Source organism: Gadus macrocephalus, chromosome 15, assembly GCF_031168955.1.
Source record: "Gadus macrocephalus chromosome 15, ASM3116895v1".
Lineage (NCBI taxonomy): Eukaryota > Metazoa > Chordata > Actinopteri > Gadiformes > Gadidae > Gadus > Gadus macrocephalus.
The window spans coordinates 12,185,723-12,211,221 of NC_082396.1; the positions used below are offsets into that span (position 1 = coordinate 12,185,723).

Below are 25,499 nucleotides of genomic sequence, written 5' to 3' on the forward strand. Positions count from 1 at the left end.
CTGTTGAAGATTTATGAACGTGTCGTGTGTCTAACCCCGGCTGTTTTTTTGTATCAAAACAGAAAAACAGCTGAGCTCAACCCTCCAGCGGCGTTTGAGGAAAGGAGGTGAAAATATAATAGAAATCGCCCCGCCAACACTTTTTTTCTCACTTTCAGTTTGGACTTCAATTTATCACAAGCCACTTTATAAAATGCAATAAAGTATCATATCAGAAACACTGGAACCCTAGTACGTGTTGTCTACACCAGAAGGCATTGGCGTCTTCATGACACTACAGGAAGTTCAGGACACCCCCTCCAAGAAATCAGTCTGTGTCCCTTTATCCTGCTCTACTGCAGGTTCACCCAGCTAGATACAGGCGCTAGCTACAAGCCTTCCTGTGAACTCCATATAGCTTTGCACTATAGTTGCCGTCCACGGTTTTATTCACGATTGGCACATCTTCTTTGCCTCCTTGCCTCCTCTCCTTGAAGCAGCTGTGACCTCTTTTACCATACTGAACCCCCTCCCAGAAGTCAGGGTACACACACGCTCAGAGCCGAGAGTCTGCCGTGACTCGGGAACATCTTCAGTGAGAACGAGTGTTTAGTCTAAGGGGGCCCTGATGGGCCGGAGTTAGGCAGTTGGACAAATTGAGCCAGTGTTGGAAATCATTAAATAAAGTGTGGCCGTGTGCGTCCCAGCTGGCGTGCGTTATGAATCTGAAACGCTTGGATAGTGGCTCAAGCTAATGCTTCTGGTGTTTTCTCGGGGCCTGGCTGGCCTTTATTGTTCGATGATTGGCAGGAGAGGAGGAAGGCAGGATGGAAGCTCTCTAGAATAAATAAGTCTTCCTGTTTCCTGAGAGCACAGCTGTTTCTGCCTCTGGTCAAGAGGTCTCCCGCACACACACACACACACACACACACACACACACACACACACACACACACACACACACACACACACACACACACACACACACACACACACACACACACACACACACACACACACACACACACACACACACACACAGCTGATAGCCACCTTTGGTAGAGAGAACAAAATGATGGTTGCATAAACAGAGAAAGCAAGCAGCTGGAGCAGCTCGTATGAGACAAAATGCTTAAACATCCAACGCTCTATCCTCCATTGGACTGAAGTGTTTGAAGAATGAGAGTGAGGCCGTGGTCTAAACTAGATGGTCTAAACACAGCGTTTAAAATGCTACTGAAAATCGTGCCTCCCCTCGATTAATTTAAACCGTACCGTGTTGTGTATGTGAGAGAGAGCTCCACTTCCTGAAGCCACTAGATATCAGCACCGCTCACCGCACCACACTAATGGCTACATTTATCTTCAGGCTCTGTTCTATTATACCACACACACACACACACACACACACACACACACACACACACACACACACACACACACACACCATACCCACCCCCCCCTAGCAATCAGTGAAAATAACTTTGTTTTATTCAATCATACATTGGATTTGATCATATAAAATCCCATTATATTGAAGACCCTTAATATATCTAACAACTGTCAAAAGACCCTCTCATGAGGGCATGCAACACACGAACCAATGACAATGCAGCAAGCATGCACACAACGGCGAATCAGATAACGAATTAGGGTTTTGGCCAATCGTGCAACGGACTCGTGCAAAGGATTTTCGAGTGACTACGTGTGCACAGGAGATAATGTGTTGCTGTGTTGGTCAATGCCTCTTAGCATGTGGTCCTGCTATGATTGCTCACAAACCGTTGCACCAGTGAATTAGAATAGCCCTTGCTATGTGGATCGCTGCCGGCCTGCTCACACACACACGACCCTATAGAGCAAATATTGAGGTCGAAGCAATGAGGACACATACAGCGCGCCCCCTTCCCCACATGTCTCCCCCGTCTCCCCAATTATCATGTTGAGCGGAGAAAGAAAGCCATGGAGAGTGAGAAAGAGTGAGGGAGAACAAGACATAAAGATATGGAGAGGAGTGAGGAAGAAGAGAAAATGGAGAGAGGGAAGACGGTAGAGGGCCATAGACGGAGAAGGGGGAGAGAGAGAGGGAGATGAAGCAGAAAGGGACAGTGACTAATGAGGGCCCTCCAGCAGCCTGCGGTGGCAGGTTAGGGACTCCCGAATATAGTTGCCCCTCCTCCCAACCCCACCCACTGAGCTCCCTCACGGTGCGACCCTTTCCTCCTGCACGCCTCTGTGCACCGCACTGTCAAGCCCGCACTGACGCCCAACCACCGCCATGCACCACCGCTATCGCCGCCGGCTGCCTCCTCCTCCACCACCACCACCACCACCACCACCACACTGAAAAACCACAACGAGTAAATAATTAAAATCCCACTCTGCGAGGCCACGTCGTCTCACAGCAGATCTAATGACGCCATTCCCTCCCCGGGAAGCCCGGTGTGTGTGTGTGTGTGTGTGTGTGTGTGTGTGTGTGTGTGTGTGTGTGTGTGTGTGTGTGTGTGTGTGTGTGTGTTTGTCATTGGGAGGTGTTCACAGGGCTCCACTGAGATATGCAGAGAGCAAACAGTCATCACGATGCTGGAGATGAGGCGCCGGCTGGATTGTAAATAAAACTGCAGAACTTGTTGAAAAGCCTCCCGGGGGCGCCAGGAGGAGGGAGCGGGAGAGAGGATGCAGGGGGGGAGGGAGAGAGAGAGAGAGAGAGAGAGAGAGAGAGAGAGAGAGAGAGAGGACGTAGGGTGGGGAGAAAGACAGACAGAAAGAGGAAGAGAAAGAGAGATGTGGTATGAGAGAGAGAGAATGTGGGGAGAGAGAAAGAGAGCAAGTATGTGGGAAGAGAAAGCGATCAAATGTGGGGAGAGAGAGCTTGAGACACAGACAGAGAGACACAGAAAGAGACACAGGGAGAGAGAAACAGAAAGAGACACAGGGAGAGAGTGAGGATGTAGGCTGGCGGGAGAGAGAGAGAGAGAGCGAGAGAGAGAGAGACAGAGAGAAAGAGAATGCGGGCCGGGGGAGGAATAGCATGTGGATGGGGAGTTAAGGGGAGATGGGGGGGGGGGGGTTAGACAGCTTATGTCCAATTAAACAGTAGGGAGTGTGTACACGTCGTGACGGGGGCTTGTGTGGCTGCCTGCCGTTGTGTCAGGAAGCATCCCCCCTCCCCGTGTGTGTGAGTGTGTGTGCGTGGTTTCTTCGGCTCCCTACAGAAGTGCTACATGCATACATACTTGGGGGATACATACTTCACGACGACGACAACGTATGAATCATTTATCATTTAGCCCGCCACCGCAGCGATCGCACAGCTTACTCGCACGACGCTAAATGGGCGAGTCAGCTAGCTTTCTAATCCCTGCATCGATATGGGGGGGGGGGGGGGCGGTAAGGGGGGGTGCTAATTTAATTTTGAACCGTCTAGATCCAGACATGTGTCTCCTGTTAAAGGATGTAGCGGTACAACTTTCACTGCTCCAACCCACAAAACACAGTCTCGCTGCTCACTGTGTGCCTGTTTGGGCTGCTCACTGAAAGCAGAGAAGCACATGGCGTTAACCCGTGCCGTTGCTCATGTTGTGCACAAGCTTGGCTTTGCCCGTTCTCCTACCGATCGTGGCACTCCTCAAGCCCGTCATGTTGACTGTGTGACGATAGTTGTGTGCAGAACATCGCCCCCGCACCAATACACGTCCCCATCCCCAGAGATCTGCCGTTCAAACAACCTCGGTTTCGCCTTAAGCCAGTCATAATCAGTTTATTTGTGTCCATGTAAGCCCACTCATTGTTCCTCGGCCAGCCTGCTTCAAAAGAGAGGGGGCACCATGGGGGTGTTTCTGATTTGCATATTCATACATCCGCTTACCCAAGAAGGGTAGAGTGCAAAGATGCTGCCAAGACATTTTCTGTCATGTTTTTCAAATATGTCTGGAGTGTGTGGGGGGGGGGGTTGAAGAGAGGATCTGAATCCTAACGCCACAACATCAGCACCAGCGCCAAACATTTCACATACGGGGGGATATTATGAAAAGTCTTGACCGGCGAGTGGTCTGTTGGATCGGGATTTGTGAAGGATGATGAAGATGCGGATTGTTGTGTGAATGCAACCACATTGTTAAGCATGCTTCAAAGCAAAGCAAACAAGTTACTGCTGGAAAATAGACAGAAAACTGTCTTTAAAATGGTAAAAAGAAAATAATTAAGGATGTTTGCGGACTGAAAGGAGATATCTGAGGTTGACTGAAGCGGCCAAAGTCATTAATAGCAACTTTGACTTGAAGATGAGTGTGTTGAATTGTGTGACATCTAGTGGAACGGACATGGCAGAAATGGAATATAATGTTCATAAATGGGTTCTAATTGGTTTATAATCCCATGAAAATAAGAATCATTGTGATTTCATTACCTTAGATGTACCCCTTTACATCTACGTAGGGAGTGGGTCCTCTCCATGTAGCCTACCATGTTGCAGCACCATATTCTACAGTAGCCCTTTCAATTTGTGATACTATTATAGTATGGTTGTTCTGTATTAGCGTTATAATGAACAATGTTCTATAAGAAATGCACACCATAGTGTCATTGAGGAGAGCGATGTCACTCGATGACAAGTGTCCTCGATGTGTGTCCTCGATGTGTCCTCGATGACGACGGGTCACATCGCCCCGTCGATGTGTCCTCGATGGCGACGGGTCACATCGCCCCGTCGATGTGTCCTCGATGACGACGGGTCACATCGCCCCGTCGATGTGTCCTCGATGGCGACGGGTGGGGTTTAAAATTTTTATTTTTTGTTTAAATCAAAGTTCATTTGAATGATCCGATATCGGTTCATAAAATCATGTGAACAATCTTATTTAAACTGTATGTTAAAGTATTTATAATCTTAAGGAAATTTTAGTGCCCTTATGGACAGGAGAGTGAAGAGACAGAAAAGCAGTTTGGAGCGAGGGAAAGACATACTTGCTAGTGCTTTCATGGTGAGCACTAGCAGGTTGAGCCACAGAGACGGCCCAGAGATCTATCTTTTAATGTATGCCTTTTCCTGTGGATTCTTGAAGCTTGTCGTTAGTCCCAGGTGGCCACCATTTGGGAACAACACTATACTGCGTTGACTGCTGTATTGTGTACTGTGTGTATTGTTAAATAAAAACTACATTTATTTTACTGCTTTGGGGTCAATTGTGCACCAAGTTAGATTGTTCCTTGTACAATTTACAGCATCTCTGAGCACCACTTTCATATATACGAGCAATATCCGTAGCTGTAATTGTAAGTTGTTGTAACTACCCCTAATTGAATTGATATTGAATCCAATAGAATTTAATTTATTCAGGGAAATCAGTGGCGATACCCAGCCGAAAGGATGCAATCATTCTGGAAGTAAGTACTGGCCCCTTACACAATACAGGCCAGTACTATGGACCTAGCTTCTCCTAGGTCGATGGCAATGGAGGGCTGAGGCGTTGTATTTAGTTGGTTTCAAAGTGCAACCTCACCGCTAGATCCCACATCATTCTACAAACTGCAGCTTACAGCCGCGAGGACCAAATTAAGATCAAATTCCTTTTCTTTCATGACATGTTATATAACAATTGACTTGAAATGCATTCTTATGTGTTCTGAAATTGAGCCACCCCAAATAAATCGATAGCTCCTGAAATGACTCCATTATACAGTGGAATACCCCCTGCTTCTCAGTAACCCCTGGTGACCACTGAGCCTTCCTGGTGTGAGCTTGTGGGTCAAACATTATACTAATCATGATGTTAGGGCCAGAACACTTACCTCATATAAAGTGTGCTTAACACTCCTCTTGTTTACATCTCAACATTCACATTACACATTCCAGTGCCTTATTTTTCATCGATTGCATACGGATAGTAAACAAACACAACATTGACTAATGTCTTACCCTCACCTTGAAGCAAATTGATCGTTGGGCAAAAGCCTCGGACAAGGTCAAGACAGCTGTTTCTACAGAGAAGCAGAAGGGACCTTGAAACTTTGACGATTCGAATCTTCGATGGGAAGACATGGAGTTGAATTTAATGTCTCCTGCGTATCACTACCTTGCGGAAGTTCTGTTCCGATGTGAACAGGCGATAACCAGTGATAAGCTGGAAGATGATAATGGAAAATATTTATCGATAACAGTAGGCCATCTCCGCCTTAAACCAGCCATCATCCCTCCCACAAATATGTTTTCACTATTTAACTACATCCAAATAGGTCGTTCAGGGAATGCATCGGTCAGCATTGGTCTTGAATGATTCTACATAATTGGCCTGAATGACAATCATCTATGATAGTCATCTGTTGTTTGCAACAACCATATTGAGTTAAGTATCACACGTTAACAAAGTGTATTTCCACACTTTTCAGATGAACACTTTATCTGGCAAAACTAGACCAGATGTGGAAATAGAACGGAACAGCAGTATTAGCCGTGCAGGTTCCAGAGGACCGGAGCAGTACCGTATCTGGTGCACATGGGCCTTTACTTCCTGATTGGTGCGTGATGCTTATCTCTTTGTTGATTGGACAGCTGGTCAAGTTCACAGCCGGGAGCCAAGATGGCGTCCCAGCAAGATTTAGTTGATTTTAATGTCAACCACACGTCTTTGACTTTCGTTAGTGAACAAACCTGTGTGCCATTTATTAGGTTAGTGTATGTCTGATATGGTGAAATTGTGCCTATTTCCCTGGGTATAAGAAGTCAGGGCGTCGGAGTAGTCAGGCTAAATTTGAACCTAAGCCCCCTCTCCCACCAATTGTTTGGGCTGCTGCATACTTCTTTTGGCCCTGATGGTGAATTGAATCCAAATATGTGCGCGTGATAAAGTGCCCGTACGCGTGAGTAAGCTCATGGCATCAAGATCCCACTCCAGCCAGGTAGCCAAAGTTGGCAACCCAGCATCCAGATTCATTCCTCTATCGACTAATCGTTTGGGGCGACATTTTTAATCAGTCAAACGCTTCTATGGCCACATTATCGATGCTGGTTTTAGAAAGCTGAGAGACACTGGTGTGCATGGTGTGTATACATTAACATGTGGATATTGTAGCATGTTGTATTCTGTGTCGACCAAGGACGTTCTCAAAATGTAATTCACTGCAATGATCAAGCAAGTCAAATAACCTTCAACCCACTTTCTATTGGTAACGCTTAAATGTACAGTTCAAGCGTGGGTATCCTGACTATTTACACCCGTGATCATTTCCGTACATCTATCTCATTATATGCATCATTCATGTAAAGCCATAGCATCAGTTGGTTACCACTAACGGTAATCAGTAATAGCACATCATCTTGAGTCATTCATACTCAGTTCTCCCACGTTAAATGCCAAGTGCTGTATTAGTTCTGTATTTATATCATGAGATCGTGCCGGGTCAGGCCATTATCATCTGAGATATTCTTTGAGAGGTATTATCTATTGCGGGACAAATGTGTATGACATTGTTGACTTAATAGAAAGATAATATAATAATATTATATCTTATATGCATGTATGTTGTGGTTCATTCATATGCAGGGTTTCCCGCAGCACTTTACAGGTAAGGCCTAAGCAACACAGGCCTGCCGCCTTAACTACGACCTAAAAAATAAAATGATAATAATAATAATAATTTTCTGCGGGAAACCCTGATATCTGTATGATTTTGGTTGGGCTTATGGGTCAGGCTAGGCAATGGAGAGCCTCTTTTAGCCTGTTTTATTTCAGTGTATAAGGGGAACTGGATAGGAGAAGGCTAGATTATAGTGTTGTGGGTGTCTGTGCCCATGGTTACATAATAGTAACAACCTTTATGTTTTTTATGTTAATCTTTGTATAATTTTACGGTAATCTGCTGAAGCATTTTAAATAAACCCTTAGACTGCAACTTCAACGCCCACTCAACCTCGGTTCGACCGTCTACGGTGCCCTGCGACACCTATATTTATAGTAAATTAGGCGGTAGCCTAATAACATTGGTAGCCTATATTTTTGGTCAAATTGAATGCAGGTGCTGACATGAACGAAGTGCACAGTGTCGTCATATTGTGCAGCGTTAATTTGTGGCTGTCATTCAGCGGAGAGACGCTACACTTCACCTACAGACAGCTTTGAAATCCAATTTATTGTTTACAAAGCATTTAACCCCACAAAAACTCGAATCAATTTGGCACAATTAAGCTGCATTTGAACAAATTACATTATTTCATTTGACGAGTCTTGCCTGACGAATCAGGTATCCCTATGCTAAATCTCAGTCCAGGACACCCCTTATCAGTATACTAATAGGGAGATACAAACTCATTAATTTGTAGGGGCTCTTATATCAAATGTTTTATCTCCAGATTGTATTGGTATATTGTTAGAGTGTGGTCAGACTCCCTTCCTGAGAAAAAGGGCCAGATTATAATGTTTACTCTGTTGCTCATTTTGGCCTTGTCTTGGTTTGCGGCAGTTTCTGTTTCACCCTGGGCTGTTCTTGCTGTTCTTGCTCATATGTGCGTTCCCTGGGGTCCCTGGCTGCTTGCTGTACATTTGTATGGGTAGCCACAGAGGGGTTCTGCCTCCAGCCCTATTCAAAACCTCCTTATAGGAGGATGAGAGGTCCACACCAAGCCTCCTTGCTCGTATTGTTGATTTTCAACAAATATTCTCTTCCTTTTTCCTGGTATAATAATGGCAAGACCAGCATCCTGTGATAGCTGCAGCTGTAATTGAAATGTACAACTGAAATAATACAATCATGGAGAAGTGATAAAAGGCTGTTGACCCGACACCAAGGCTTAAAATGGATGTCATTCTGCATTGTTCAGATGCAGGATGAATATCAATCAATAGTTTACGGAAGTGGGTAAAGCAAAACATCATTATAATGATAATCAAATAGGATTCCAACGTTGTATTTGTGATCAAAATATATATTAATCATCATGCATGACCTTCCGGATACCGTCTGAGAACGAAGAATATGTAAATTCTTGCCAACAATTCTCCACCGGCATACATAAACAAATGAATGGGCTCTCTTATGGGAAGCCATGATCAATTAGTAAACCAAGATTCAGCGTCCGGCCCTGGGAAACAGGGGCAGCCTTTGTTACTATGCCCTGCTCCCACATGACCTGTTGTGGCTGACAGTAACATGGCTTGGCTCCATCTGGGGGAGGCGGGACCAGTGATTGATGGAGCAATCCACCAATAACAGGTGAATTATTGTCTTTTTTGTCAGTGACAATAAAACATCCGCGCTCAAACTTAACCTTTTACTGACCCCAGCTGCTGTTTTAAAAACAGAATCTCACCCACGGGGAGACGTTCAGCCGGCAGGTAAACCAAACCACACGCGCCAGGCAGCATCCCGCCGCCCCCACTGGCTGCTCCGCGCGACCACAGCTGCGGCGCCGGCCGGCCGAGGGGCCCAGACGTCGGGCCTGTCAGTCAGCAGCAGCCACCCGGAGGACACATCCAAATCGAGTGAGGGGACTGGGGGTACGAGGGGAACAGCTGGCTAAAGAAGACGCCTACGAGCACTGCGCCGCCCCCGACAGTCTCCGCCCGAACCCCTCCACGCCCATCACTCCCTCCCCTCCGCCGACAGCCCAGCCCCGCGGCGGTCAGAACGCCGCGGGCCTCGCCAGGAGCTCCAGCTGGCCGTCCGGACAGGTTGTGCTAGCTTGGGAGCCAGGGAGGGAGGGAGGCAGGGCCACACTGCATCAGATTGCTTGCAAGAGGTCAAAGGTCAGCTTGAAGAACGGAGGACCGACACTGACCTTCACTAGAATCTCTCCAGTGGTGCGTCCGTGGGATGAAGGTAAATATAGCCCTCACTCTCGCTTGACCCGGCTAGAAAATATGACGCAAACACACAGGCTAAACCCCTGGCTCTGGAGCTCTAGCAGGATGGATTTTGGCGACCACTGACCTGAATAATAATAAACAAAAAAACACTGCTGCAGGGGAAGCTTGAGTGTGTTTGTGTTTCTTTGTTTACATCACACTTTGTGCCACTAGTGAGCTTTGGCAAACACACATGTATGCGTGTGTGTGTGTGCTCATGAAAATTCAGCCACATATCAAGTGGAGGGGGGGGGGGGGGGGAGGGGGAAAGAGAAAGAGAGAGAGGAGAATCGAGTCAGTTCTTCTCATTTATGCGCTCCAACGATCCATTTCCCTTGTGACATCGCTCTCCTCAAATCTCCCTGACATCCTCATCATGGTGATTGGCTGTCACCCCTCGTCATCAGGTAGAATGAAGAGGGTCCACTGGATTAGACAGAAGAAAATGCTAATCAATAGTTGACCCGAGGGGGGCGGTGCCTGGCCAGGATTGACCGGCTGAGCTGTCATAATAGACCTCATCATCGCCATTCCACATGCACTCGCGCCACGGGGACATGTCATCTGCCTGCCACCGGCGCATGCCTCGCCTGCCAAGCCCGCTCAACCTAATTCCCCCTCCGCACTTCAGAATGCCTCGTCGCCATGCTGTCTGTATAGCTTTTAAGACGTCTGTAAGTGCAAATGGATTCCGTTTCCCCGTTGCTTGCGGTAGTAAGGGGGGTGAGTACGCGGGTAAGCTCGTAGGCATTGACTCCATTCATTCAGAGTCTGTTCCGTTTAGAAACTTGAGACATGACCGAATGGGAATGAGGAGGATATCTGTAATTACAATAATCCCATTGTAGTGAACTGTATTGAATGGATACAAAGTTTGTAGCTTCCCCAAGAACTAACTTTAAGGCCCAAACTTTGCGAGCTTCATATTGAGAAACTTGGCATTTATTGATTAATTAACCGTCGAAAGTATGAGATAAAACCTGCATTCAACCTATTACCGGGCCCTCTTGAAGAAGGGTCTCCTTTGTTCATCCATGTTTCTGATGCCATTGAAGCCCACGAGGACGGCTACATACTAAGGAGAGAGGAGACGCCATTGGACGCCATTACTCACAGCTTCTCCAGCGCAGCCAGCCCGTAGAAGGAGCCGTTCCTCAGGAGGGAGATCTTGTTGTTGCTCAGGATCCTGTCAAAGAGACAAAGAGAGGAAGAAGAGGTAAGAGGTGAACTCTGAGGAAAAGGCAGCCTCTGTGTGTTTTGCAGCTGTGTGTCTGGGAGTATGGATGTCTAACTCAAACGTCCAATAAATAATACACTGTCAATACGGCTCTTATGGGACTCATGGGATTAAATCAGGGTCATGAATCTCTGGTACGAGCTATGTTTCCTTCTTATTTATGGCACTTTGTGCCGTAGATGGCTTACAAACCATTGTTTCTTTGCCTCAGCCCCTTTATCCATATAAACCCGTCTCACTGTGTCAGATATTGTCCTGGTTGAAACCCCTAATGGGATGCCTAATTAGCACAACTCGTTCATCTGTCGCTGGCTGCATAACAGCAAGCAGCAGATCAATGAGACTCATTCTATCTTTGAGTGGCCCTGCTAGCATTAATGATATGCCATGCAGCAGTCCTTGCCCCGCTGCAATCAGCCTGTTGACATTTGCTACTGTTGCACGATCAAGAGCGGGGAGAACCAAAGAAAGAAAACTGGACTCCCCGCTGAGTGTGCCGCCGACAGGCACAACAGAGTCACACTGGCTCAATACTCCCACACTGAGATGTGAGCATGCAACACAGTGGGCCTAAGTTTTCTTTTAACATAACAGCCAAAAATAGTTGTACTTCAGGCAACCACACACACATATTCATAATGCTAAACTTGTGAGGACCCTGTGTTTACTTCCATATCAATAAAACAAAAGTACAACTAATACTCAGTGTACTTATTTAGAAAACTTCAGCCTGAATTCATCCAGTTCAGTAGAACATAATTAGAGATGAGAGAGTACATGCTAATCCAGCGAACTAATAATGTCTGCCGTAACATCCAATGACAAGCAGCCTCATAATGGATTTCACCTGTACATCTCTGCACCAAAACCAAACACAAATGGACCATTGTTTTCAATCTAAATTAAAACATATCCGGTTATGGTTACAATAGTTTGCCGATTGTTGGAAGATATTGTGCCTTCGTTGACGAACATTGTTATTCCAGTACTGATTAATTAAAAGATAAAAGGCTGCATAATACATCAATAACACAGGCGCATTCACTTATATAACAGCACAGAGCAAGCCGCTGATTTTTGTACCATGCTTTTTTCATGAATGAATTAATACATGAATAATATGCACACACTAAGTGACAAAGAACAAAGAATGACACCCACACACACACCAAAAACTCACAAGAATATGCACTTACAAACTCAAATGTACACGGCCCATGGGACACACACACACACACACACACACACACACACACACACACACACACACACACACACACACACACACACACACACAGTAGGTGAAGGCTGTAGGTCAAACCCACGCGCCTCCCGGCTGCGTGGTCCTGTTTTAATAAGGCGTTGCCGCTGCCTCTCGGTGAAGCGGCCGCGCGTCAAGGTAGACACGGGTAATTGGGACGTATCGTCAGCGCCAGGCAGAAGCCGCTCGTTATCTCCGCTACAAAACAAAGCCCAGAACACGTGATCCCACATTTTAACCGGGGAACAAATGACCCTCGCTTTCACCAATGCGTTGTGCTCCAGGGGCGTCAGGGGGACGGGGGCGTCTGATTGGATGTCTAGGATATGATTGCCCCTCTGAGCATGCAGGAGTTTTGGTCACCGTGACCAGACGTCTGGGGATGACCTTGGTCGTCATCTCACATAAATATGGAAACAGATCGAAATAGAAATGGACACAGTCCAATGGGTGACACGACCTTTGCTTATACTTTTGTTATTTCTGCAAACAACTTTTGTCTCTTGACTTGTCGTAAATCTGTCTGCGTGCACATTCCCCCGACCTGGGAACTTTAACCTTCCCTCTGCAGACTGAAGCAGCGTGCTGGGAAGAGGAGGCGCAGTGCAGACAGGAAGTAGCCACTCAGGACACAGCCTGCCAGAGACAGACCTAGTGATGTTGGACACGGAACCCCCGCAACCCCCTTCCCGCTCCGAAGACCACACATTTAGAGAACATATTCCTGAAATCCTCAATGTAACAACCAACGACCACATCCATTGATTGTCTTTTCCATGTCTGACATGCACAGTGTTGGCGCCTTAAGAGTTTTTGCAAAGGGCTTTCCTGTTACTTTGCTACGCAGAATCCTATCCTTGTGATTAATTGGCTGTCATAAAATAAAATATCTTGCAAATTTAGGAATGGGTGGAAAAACCTTGTTTTTGATTTAGACATTTATATCCAATCGAGGCACCGTCCCTTTGCATCCCCTCCTCATGATGCTTTGTGAGGCCCGGATCATTATATCAGATGGTCTGCAGGCATCAGGATGCTGCATATGGGCATGGTGAAGGCCTACAGCCAGACAGCTAACAAAGATATTAAGTGAGGCAAGGCCGACCACTGGCCTGAATTATGAATATGAATATAAATATGTATATATATACATAATATATGAATCTGAAAAATGAATATGCTTTTTTTCAGCAGCGCTGCAACATTGAGATCAAGTGGAGCCAGGACCTCACTCCCTAAAAAGAAGCCGGGAGCAAAAGCAGAGCTTTGAGTGCGCCGGTGGAGAGATCAGGAGTTGTGTGCCAGGTGACCCATGTCCTGCTCACCCCACCCCACCCCCTGGGCCACTTCTTCCACCGCGCGCCAAGGCTGAAATGTGTGTACGACGTGCCACACTTCTGGAGATGTGTAGGTGTGGAGTTGTGTGTGGGTAGTGTGTATGCGCGTGTACAAATAACGGGGATTTTTATGCCACACACACACACACACACACACACACACACACACACACACACACACTTTCTAATGTACTTTCTAATGTCGCAGGCAAAACAGAATACCAGGCTATGTAAGCAGCCCAGGAGCAAATTACGGGAGCATCTTCAAGCTCCCCTTTGACATTACCAATTATGGATTCCAATGCATAACCTGTGGCTAGATTGCTTCCAATAGATGGAGGAGGGCTCTGTCTTCACAGCCCCAACAAATGATCCATGTCAGAGAAAATCCACCATGAGAGGCCAATATTACCTACTCTATATATATAGCCCGGGATCAGTCTATTAATGCTTGCAGTGGCATGCATAATTAAAACCCATCAAGCTAATGTGAAGTATTTTTGGCTAGACAAACCAGGATGAAATATGGCCCGCCGTCTGGCCCGCCGCAACGCGATAAAACAAACAGCTGGACCCACATAACTGCATCAAGTCTGCGTTAAGTCTTTCTGACCGGTAACCACTCTGCCCCCCCCGCCTCCTCTTCCACCGCCCCTCCAGAACGGGAGCGCTAGCGCGGCTTGCTTCTCTTCACACCGCAACCCGCCTTCCTAACAGAAAGAAAAGTGCCCCCCCCGCCATACTGAAACCCCATGGAGAAAGCCCCTTGCTATGTTATTATTCTAACAGGATCTGGGTTACAAATAGCTTTTCGATGGACGCCATCCAAGACACCAATCACACACGCGGAGCACAGTGAAGAGCACAATGTCAACTATTGCAAACATTTCGGGACCTGGGCTTTCCAGACACTTCTTCCCACAGACACGGGCCTCACAGGCTTTATTTGTCCTCCTGGAGATTGAGTTACTAGGACACGGCTAAGCAAAATAACATATTTCATGTCTACTAACATTGGCTGAGGACAGGAAACAGACAACACGCACAGGGGAGGGAGGGGGTACTAAAAGAGATTCCTCCAGTGGATTGGACAGTGGACGGGATGTAAAAACAGAATTACAATGCGATGATGTTCTCTGTGGACATCAGAGCGTTTTGCCTCAATCTGTGAAGATGGTCCTTGATTCCATGTGTTCAAATGCTCTGGAGATGAGGGTGAAGTCCACTTAAATATCTTGTCTGTAAAAAATATATATGGGACTTCAAGTATACAAGTGTCTGCCCATGCAGCCTAAGGGAGAGAGACTAAGGAAGAGGGAGAAGTGCAGACACAAACGTGTGACACACACACACACATCCTGTTTAACAGTGACAGAGAGACAAACCGAGAAAGAGACAGAGAGACAGACAGACAGAGAGACAGAGAGACAGAGAGAGAGAGAGAGAGAGAGAGAGAGAGAGAGAGAGAGAGAGGCAAATGGGCAATAAACATATGAAAAAGAAGTAGAAGAAGAAGAAGAAGAAGAAGAAGAAGAAGAAAGCATAACAGAGACATAATGGATGCCCTGGTCTCCCTACTGTATTTATCTATGCTCGAGCATAAAGCATAATTTGACACATTCTTGGTTTCTGTAGACCATTGTGATGTGTTGGGAAGGGAGGGCAGTGGCTGCCCTTCTCTATCCCCCTCCCCGGTCTTGAACTCCTGATTTGTGTTTCGTTTACTGGCTGGAGAACAAAGCACTCAGGTGTTCCTGGTAGGAGATAGCTGGCTTCCTGCAGCCCGGCCCCATCTAGATGATTGAATGAATGGGAGGGAAAAGGGCATTCGTTTTACGAGGACACTTTCACTCTCACACAAAACAGCACGCGCAACCCAGAGAGTGAGATGGCCGGTCTGAGGGGGAGAGAGATGTTTGGGGAGAGAGCGAGAGAGAGACAGAGACGGAGAGAAGACAAAGAGAGAGCAAGAAGATGGAGCGAGAGGTGCACACACATTGCTTCAGTAGCTCCAGAGAGAGATATGTCTGGATGGAAGAGAGAAGAGAGACGGAAACAAAAGAGAGGGAGAGCAAGAGAGAGAAAGAGAGAGAGAGTGAGAGAGAGGCAGACAGAAACTAGTTCAGTAGCTTCATATGCGATGGGGGGCACAGTCTTTATGGGGCGGGGGGGGGGGGGGTGGGTCACATCGGCTGTGGCATGTAGAGATTCATGGCCATGGCTGTTTATGTGTACATTGCATTTGGAAATGAGGCCTTTAATGGGCTCAATGTCTTTGGCGGTCGCTGCCAAGTCACTGGCAGGGGTTTAGCGAGTGAGGTGATGTGTGTGGAGGGTATGGACGGGCTGAGAGTGTAGGGCTGTACGTCGATGAAATATTGATGCAGCCCTGCTCCAGAAGACGGCTACGGACAAAACTGCACCTTATGAGACAAGGACGAGCCCCCGAAAAGTACAAGAGGCCCCCAGGGTGGGAGGGAGGAAGGGAGGGAGAGAGGGAGGGATAGAGAGGGCGAGAAAGGGAGGGAGGGAGACGGAGCGAGTAAAAGATAAATTGGAGGGATGGGGAGGGAGGGAAGTTTTAAAGGATGACGCCTTTGCTATGCATAAGTGTAGAGGCTTTGTGTTGTTTTTTTATAAAAATGTGGTCAATTTAATTAGATGCATGCGGGTCGATAACAACGAACCGACATCATCAATTTCATGAAGATAAGTACAGATTAAATTGGACTCTACCCTCTTCCATATTGCCGTTTAGTCCCTCATGGTGCACTAACAGTCTAGATCCGCCCACTGCATTCGGGGTGGGGGCGTTGAGGGATCGAGGGGGTAGGGGACGTGGCTGCTGCATCCTGATGCGTCTGGAGTGTTGTTCCTGCCATTATGATGCATTATGATGGCTACAGGATGCTCCCATAGCCTTTATTTAGCCATTCACTACTGTAAACTCTCTTACCCTAAAACAACACAAGCATCCCCTCGTATCTGTCTACTGAATGATGGTGGTGATGGTAGGGGTGGCTGTGGTGCCGGTGGTGGTGGTGGTGGTGGTAGGGGTGGCTGTGGCTGTGGTGCCGTTGGTGGTGGTGGTGGGGGTGGTGGTAGGGGTGGCTGTGGTGCTGGTGGCTGCGGGTGGTGCCGGTGGTGGTGCCGGTGGTAGGGCGCCCTCAGCCTTGGGCTGAGCCGTACAGCAGCAGGTCTGACTAGGCATCCATGATGGAAGGCCTTACTCCTCCTCTCCTCATGGTTTTAAGGACTTGAAAAACACACCAGCAATGTCTTGCTGGGGGAGATGCACCAATGCACCATTGTGTGATGCTTTGTAGCCACTGGCACCTCTAGTGACGGTTAACATTGGCAGAATGTTTGCTATTGCGAATGGGACCTTTGATAGGAAATTAAAAACTTTAGTGTGGTTCAACCTTCCCAGTGTGACGATCCATAACTATCTAGTGCAGTCATCAGGTTTAACAGATTAGGCAGATCCATGTGTAACAATCTCCTGTTCAAACCACCCCAAAGTCCCGTTCCAGGTTTCGGCACAACAGCAGGAAATAATCTATGCATCACTGCGGTGACACACGGTCTAAACTCCTGCCAGCACAGGATGTCGCTACATCAGCTCCAGCACACTGCTTCTGTACACTCCTGGGTGTGTCAAGAGATCCCTCCCTTGTCACTTCCAACTTCTCTTTCACCGCCTCTCTGTGTCCCCCCCCTTTTCTTTACTCTCATTGTCCTTCACAATCCGGTTCTCTCTCCCTCCCTCTCCCTCTCTTTCACTCTCTCTCCAGTGGCACTACACTCCAAGAGACAGCTGTCAGCAACAATTACGGAAGTATTTTTTCCCCACGGAGAACGGGTCGTCTCAACTATACTTCACACTGCTGATGGTATATAGAGGTCACTGACCCCACCACCACTACTACCTCCACCATGACCACCACCATCACCACGTGACCACTACCTTCACCACCACTATCAACACCATCACCACGACCTCCTCAATGACCACCACCAATCCACCACCATGACCACTACCACCACCATGACCACTAGCTACACCATGGATTTTCAAACTGTGGTCCGCGGACCACCAGTGGTTCGCGACGGTACTGTAGGTGGTCCGTGGAAAAGCAAACTAAAATATAAAATAATATTTCTCATAAAAATACAAATATGTATGTATCATATACAATTTTAATTAAATTGAAGGTAACTATTGGCTGAAAGTTGCCAAGGAATACCTCGAACTTTCCGACAAAGCCCTGAAGCTGCTTGTGCCTTTTCCAAACACTTATTACCTCTGTGAATCATGATTTTCATCCCTGGGAATGTTGAAGACAAAATATCGGAACAGACTTAATATTGAACCAGATCTCAGATTGAGGCTGTCATCACTGGAACCTGACATACAGAAATTATCGTCTGCAAAGCAACATCATCCACCTCATTAGGTGAGCATTTGTTTAGGCTATAGTTGTTCTTTTGATTTTAATATAGGCCTATATTTTTGTAAATTAATATTAACAAAATAAATGTGACTTTTTCTTTTTTATTATTTTTAACCAGAGCAGGCCTACTGTGTTTTCGTTAAATGTGTATAGGGCCAGAGTTCGTGATCACATCACATGCATAGCCTTTATATATTGGCAGTGTATGTTTGAAACGATTTGTTTTAAATTATAAATGGAAGAAATAAGGCCTATTATTTAATTTCCAGTAAGTTTCTTGATCTCCCGTTTCTGAAATGTTTTGCATTATGTTACTTGGACAAACTCCCAGCCTGTTCGTTGAGGGCTTGATATTTGACTTTATCCAGTTCTGTTAAATTGAGCTCAGTTTGTTTGTGATTACTGTACATATTTAATACCTGATTACGTTATAAGGTGGTCCGTGAAAAATCTTGATCATAAATAGTGGTCCGCACACACTCAAAGTTTAAAAACCCCTGATCTACACCACCATCACTATCTCCACCACTACCTCCACTATGACCCTCAACCACCACTACCATGACCAACCACACCACCACTACCTCCACTATGACCCTCAACCACCACTACCATGACCAACCACACCACCACTACCTCCACTATGCCCCTCAACCACCACCAACAGGAAAAGGAACAATCTGCCATGCCCCTGCTCTCTAAAGAAATGTGTAAAGATGAATGGGTAGATGCCAGGTATCTAGCGTCAAAGGTATCTAGGGTCAAAGTAGCATCAAAGCAACATCAACTGCTGGATGTGAAGAGTGGTCAGTGGTTAGACAATGTCATAGTTGCTCCTCCCTCTCTCTCTCTCTCTCTCTCTCTCTCTCGTCTACCTAGCTTTAAACAACACACTTAAATTCAGTGGTTAAATTGTTTGGTCTGGGTATTTGACAAGGTTTGATGCGTCATAGCAGTGCCCCCCCCCCCCCCCCCCCCCCCCCCTAATGACCGTTTAATGGCTACAGCGGAGGCCAAACAGCGTTAGCATAGAGCAGCCCGGCTGCGCCCTTTAATAGGCGATGGAGATTGAAATCCTATGTTAATATACACAAATGGAGAAGAAGAGAATGGAAAAAGAGAATCCACCGTACTGAGGAGGAAATAGTGGGGCTGCATGGTGCTTATTTTGTGTGTGTGTGTGTGTGTGTGTGTGTGTGTGTGTGTGTGTGTGTGTGTGTGTGTGTGTGTGTGTGTGTGTGTGTGTGTGTGTGTGTGTGTGTGTGTGTGTGTGTGTGTGTGTGTGGAATGGGGAGCCAGCGTAGGAGAAGGAGCTGGCTTTGGGGAGACATTGAGGAAATTTGTTGGACATCCTAGGGGGCGAGGAGGGGGGGAGGAACGGGACATCGGTATGTGCATACTTCCCTCTCTGATATATCTATTTATTTGCACAGCATGCCTAAACAAAAGAGAGAGCTGGGAAGCCACTTCAGCCCCGACAAAGGTCACGCTTCCTAGTACAGGAAAACTGCTTCCTGGCCTGCCACGGTGCTGCTGAAGATCATCAGAATATATAGCCCACCGAGGAATTGGACCGACCTCTGAATGGCGCAGGACCTTATTCATATTTGCTCAGATGGAGCCATATAATAACAGAATGTTTCATGACTCGTTTGGGAAGAAAATAATTAAGAAGAAGCACAAAAGGAAGCCTTTAAGTCACAGTAACAGAGAAGTCAGGGATTTTGCTTGCTTTCTCTTCCTATAAAGGACCATTCGATGACTTTGTCTGTCAATCTATGGTGGTTCGCAAACATTTATTTGAAGCATAACAAATTGTTGCTTTATGTAAGGCGAATAAAGTATTGCATGACGAATTGTTCATGCAAATAATACAGATACAATACAGTTATGTATTTGAGGTGATTTTATTTTTATTAACTCTATGGAGCATATTCGATTTTTTGCACTTGATAAATGAAATCACAGAAGAGAGCCAAAAGAGTCGCCGGCACAAATGTTCAAATGACAATATTGCATTTCCAAAAACTAAATGTGTTAGCATAACTCTGCTGTGATACAAACTAGCTTGAAGAGCCAAGACACATCAAGGATTTGCTAGGCCCCATTCCAATCAAGATATTCGGATGGGAATAAATGTGGATACCAATATGTCATTTGTTGGTTTACATGTGTTTATAAAATTCATTTAACTAGTCTTCAGACATTTTGATGACATTTGACTACTGGCCCATTTTAATATTGTTGTCAGGAATAATTACACAGTGCAAACACTGGCATGGCAATAAACTTCCCCTGGCAGCAACCATCAACATATCGATAGCTATTTATATTGGAACGGCTTGTTACTCTTGCTGTGAAATATGCAACTTGTACAATTTGTGGAAGGCAGTATTTGCCTAATTGTTTTCAGGCAATGTGATTGAAAATATAGATATAAGATATAGAAATGTCACAATTAACAAATCAATGAGAAAATGAATCCAAGGTTCTGAACTTCTCACGGGACTTCTGAACTTCTCACAGGCCCATGAGGCAGGGCTTTTACTTTCTCAACGGCTGACATCAGTAAACAGATTATATTAAATTCCCATGAATTTAATTCACAATTCCCATTCCCACAATTACTGTTGCAGTCAATCACAACAGAGCTCATTCGCTGGATTGTTAAAGTGCTATTTCATATATTGTGTCCACAGCTATAAACTCGGGGACCTCATTCCTAAGTAATGACAGCGCATGACACAGGGTGTGTTTGTACTCACAGGGCGACAGTTTGGTTCGGCAGAAAGCTGGGCTGTAATGTATCCATTAACTCCACATCATCACACACCACTTTGATGCGAACCGGAAGTCTGCTTAATTGCTTTGACCTCTCAGCGGGGCAGTGACAGCTGTCAATGATCAGATCCGGACAGCTCCTGTTGGTCAAGCACGACTTCCAAAACGCAACCATGACACACAGTAAACTCAACAGTTGCATGTTGGTTTGTTGTCGTTGAAGAATCAAAGACCAAAAAAAAAAGGTCCCCTTTAAGTTATGTCTTTCCAAGTTTGTATGACAACTCGAAACCATTTCACTGGTCCCTTTTGTGAAACCGCTGGTGACGGTACAGCCCGGAGTCTTTCAGCGGGGCTGCTTCTGCCGCTGCACGGGTCCGCGTCACCTGCTGCTCTCCGTATTGTGGCGAAGCGTCCAAACTTCACTTTTCCATTGAACCCAACGAGCGTTGGCAAGAGCGGGCTTCGAGAACAACTTCGCATGTGTCATCTTCTCCATTCGTTTCTTTTTTTATTTCCGAGTTTGAATCCTTCCAAGTTTGTCCGGTACAGTAGGCTGCTGCAGAACTCGTGTGGGAAAACAACATGTCACACACCGCTGTTTCACTTTCGCGGTAAGAAGCTTTGAAAACTTAACTTGTCAGGACCGACACGTTCCTCCTCCCAGAGGGGCGGCGTACACAGACAGCGCACTTATAATAAACGTAAATCAAAAAAAAGTGAATGGGCTTATCTTGGGAGCTGTAGTTCTATGTCATGGTGTTGTCAACAGGTTGTCGAGTCTCTCCATCTGCTCGTCTCGTCGCCCCTGGACTTGTTAGTGGGGATTGTCCGGCAGCCGGCTTGGCGTGGGAGCAGCGGAGGTCCCACCCCGCCAGGTCCTGGATAGGCTGCTAACTATAGCAGGCTATGCACTGTGTTTCCAGCCCCCTCAGCCTGGAACATAAACATTTACATAACGCGATAAATAGTTTAGATGTTAGTTGTATCCTGTTCATTTATCAGAAGCAACTAGTCCTACTGTCGTATGTTGCCAAAAAACAATAACAATAACAATCTGTAAATAAAATTAGGGAAAATATAGTACAATTATAAATGAACAGTAGGCCTATATATATTTGTGTTGTTCTAAATGTTACATTATGATCACTTTTGGAAAATAAATCTTAAAAAATGAGCTCAAAAGGCATTTTAAGAATGATACAATGAACATGATAATGGCAATTCCAGGAGACCAATCTAAGGTTCATGGAATAAGAGGTACAATAAAAATACTATCAGTGTTAAAATGAATGAATTAGTTAGGCTTTCCAAATATGCTAACTGTAGATTACAAAATTCAGCTGGGATTCAATGCCTGCTTTCTAATTATTTTATAAATCGAAATTGCCTTTTGCCTCAATGCTGCAAGGATAGAATGAGAGGAGTTAGATTCCCACTGCTGTGAATGTATGAACTATTGTATGATTTTTATTGTGGAAGCATCCACCAAATGGCATATATATATATATATATATATATATATATATATATATATATATATTCATCGATCATTTGATTTATTACTTTGTGTGGCCTCCAAATGTGTCACAGCTTGCAGCAGGACAAACACACACACTTACAGCATTTACAATATTCATGAAGTCCAGAGCTGTCAATCATTTCTCATAGAAGCCAGGGTTGTGTGTGTGTGTGTGTGTGTGTGTGTGTGTGTGTGTGTGTGTGTGTGTGTGTGTGTGTGTGTGTGTGTGTGTGTGTGTGTGTGTGTGTGTGTGTGTGTGTGTGACAAAAAATGCTTGCATAGTTGCAAGGCTCTCCCCATTTACATACCTTTATTTGTGTGTGTGTTTTTGGTTGTGCAAGTGCGTCTGCATGTATGTGTTTTTTTATGTTTGTGTGTGCGTGTGTATGTTTGTATTTGCATGTACCTGTGTGTGTGTGTGTGTGTGTGTGTGTGTGTGTGTGTGTGTGTGTGTGTGTGTGTGTGGATATGCAAGCGTGTGTGTGTGTGTGTGTGTGTGTGTGTGTGTGTGTGTGTGTGTGTGTGTGTGTGTGTGTGTGTGTGTGTACACACTCTGCTCCTCCACAACACACATTCCTCCCTCATTATCCGCATTGTTTCCAGCGGCGGCTCCAGCGATGACACGGAGGAAGAGGAGTAGGACTGGGATCGCTGAGCAGGGTTTTATCAGGGCCGCTCCCCCTGACCTGGCCAACAGCCCCTGTGTTCCACTATTCATCTCCCCCCCCCCACGCAGCCAGCCACACGCCCCCACCCTGCCTCCCTGACAGGCCAACACGGCCTCCTCCCTCCCTCCAGCAGTAGGCTACGCGGGGCAGGACTCATCGTTGTCTTGTTTTATAGCCGCACCGAGCGGAGCGCCAAGCTATTATTTGTTATTTTCACCCTCCCTCCCTCCCTCCCTCCCTCCCTCCCTCCCTCCCAGCTCACACACCCCCTGCTCCCATCCCACCTCCCACCTCCCATTTCAGGCTGTCGCTCAGGCTTGTTTTCACAGATGTGTATTCACCTAGCCTCGTTGCAAGATGAGGTGGGGGTGAGGGTGGGGATGGGGGGGAGAGGTGTGCATTCCCGCCAGCTGACCCTAAGAAAGCCTCGGGGTGAGGGGGGGGGGGGGGGGGGGGGAGGGGGGGCCGGTGGCGGCGCGGCTGGATGACATCATCATCGCTCTGAGCGTCGTGTATCTCTAATGGAGCCTGCAGTGGGGTTTGTTTGGACGAGAGCCACCGCTGCGGACTAGCGCTACTTACTGCTTATGTGTGTGAGCCTAATGGGAAACAGCTAGCGCTCGTCTGGCGAAAAATCACTTTTCAATATGGAAGCTAACACTTCGACGACAACAGAGCTACTAAAGCTCTAATTCTGTGGGATTTGTGGCGCTCCTCGTGATCTGGGTTGACTCCAAAAGGGTTTGAACTTTTCTTTATTTTCTCCCATTCTAAGCTATGTCAAACAACGGCGTCTCTCTTGCTACTGTGGCAAACGGCCCATTAGCCGACATGTGTTTGACAAAGTCAATGGTGTTGAATCAAAGCAAGCAGCCGTTCACAGTAATGGAGAGAGTAGGCTGGTGTTTTCACAGTGGCCGCCTGTCACCGAGCCAGCCTATGTTCAGGGCTCTTCATTAGGGAACCGCTGGCACTGATGAATGGACCGTGAAGCCTCCCTAAATATTTACCTGTTAGTGTCAATGTAGAGGAATGACACTCTCATTCATGACTTGGCCATTGAGTCTCATTGGTGTAAACACAGGCATAAGGCCTGGTTTACGGTGCCCCGTTCAATCCCGACCTGCGGCCCTCTGCCAGTTCCTCTCTCTTTCAGCCCTTTCAGCATTTTTCTGTCAATAAAGGACAAAGGCCACAAACTCAATAAAACAGAACAAAATATACACGTCAATTGTATATTGTTATTTGTGTTTTGTGCATGATATAGAAATAATATGTTTTGTGTTTCAGCACACACACATAACAGAATTGTTGTGGTCCAGAATCACAGTTAATCCCTGGAAGAAAATAAGTTGATAAACAAGACTAATTGTGGACCTAAGGGCTTCAGTCTCCTCAATTTAGGAAATATGATTTGATCCAATGCTTTAATAAATTCTTTACTATGTTTGTCCCTCTCTTGAATTAAAACAGGAAAACGATTGCTGGAAACCCTTGTGGGCCCATATTTTTATTCAATATAAATGTGCTTTCCTCTCTGACCTCAATGCATTGTTCAGGCTGATTAGTGTAGATAGTAGTTCACATTAAGTTCATATCAGGAACTTGTAGTGCACGTTTGTGTGTGTGTGTGTGTGTGTGTGTGTGTGTGTGTGTGTGTGTGTGTGTGTGTGTGTGTGTGTGTGTGTGTGTGTGTGTTTGCGTGCGTGCGTGCGTGTGTGTGTGCCAGATACAAGCCTGCCATGATAATGTCTGACTTACTTAACGTTATGTGATTCCCATGGTCAATGTGCTCTGCTGTATAAGCTGGATGTTGAGGACATACGAGCAGGCACCTGACCCAAGCAAGGAATGCAATACACACAGAAGAGGAAGAGGAAGAAGAAGAGTCCTCAAGCAATGGTACACAGTTAGGAGTTGATTGTGCCAGAATTAAAATTATGGTTATTGAAAATTATTGACTTTTAAACTCTTCTTCAGAAAGCCGAAGACATCATTCAGATAGACTCTAGAGACTGTGGACAGTTGGGATCGAAACCGAACTGGCTCGGAGTCAAACACAAATACCCACTACACTATCCTGCCCCGCATGAGCGATCAACTGTGCAGTGCTCATCATATCTCACCTGCTTACATCGCCTGCCATTTGGAAAGCCTGTCCACCGAACCGAAAAGGCGTCCATCTTTATTTATGAGGCCTTACCTTGCCAGCATTGAGTCACTACTTCACAAAGACCCCATGCCAGGTCCAGTCTCCTCCAACAGCCACACACGGTGGGTAACTGGGTGCCCTCGAACCCCCCGGATGGCTGGGCAGTGGATCTCAGAGCTACTGTGCTCTGTCAGAGTGACATAAGCAGGGGGGGGGGGTGGGCTGATGCCAGCAAGCTGCTGGCATCAGCCCATCGGGGTCCCAATGCG

The 25,499-nt window shown here is 46.3% G+C and overlaps 1 protein-coding gene across 1 annotated transcript in view; it reads right to left on the reverse strand.

The window, feature by feature from the left end:
• LOC132473657 (adhesion G protein-coupled receptor A3) overlaps nt 1-21,794 on the reverse strand; it is a 123,551-nt gene extending 101,757 nt beyond the window's left edge. Inside the window, exons 1-2 of the mRNA XM_060073869.1 lie at nt 20,873-21,794; nt 10,933-11,004 (exon numbers count right to left, since the gene is read on the reverse strand). Coding sequence (XP_059929852.1) covers nt 10,933-11,004; nt 20,873-21,183 — 383 coding nt within the window. The 5' untranslated portion in view covers nt 21,184-21,794. The remainder of the gene's footprint in view (nt 1-10,932; nt 11,005-20,872) is intronic.
• Between the last annotated feature and the right edge of the window lie 3,705 nt (nt 21,795-25,499).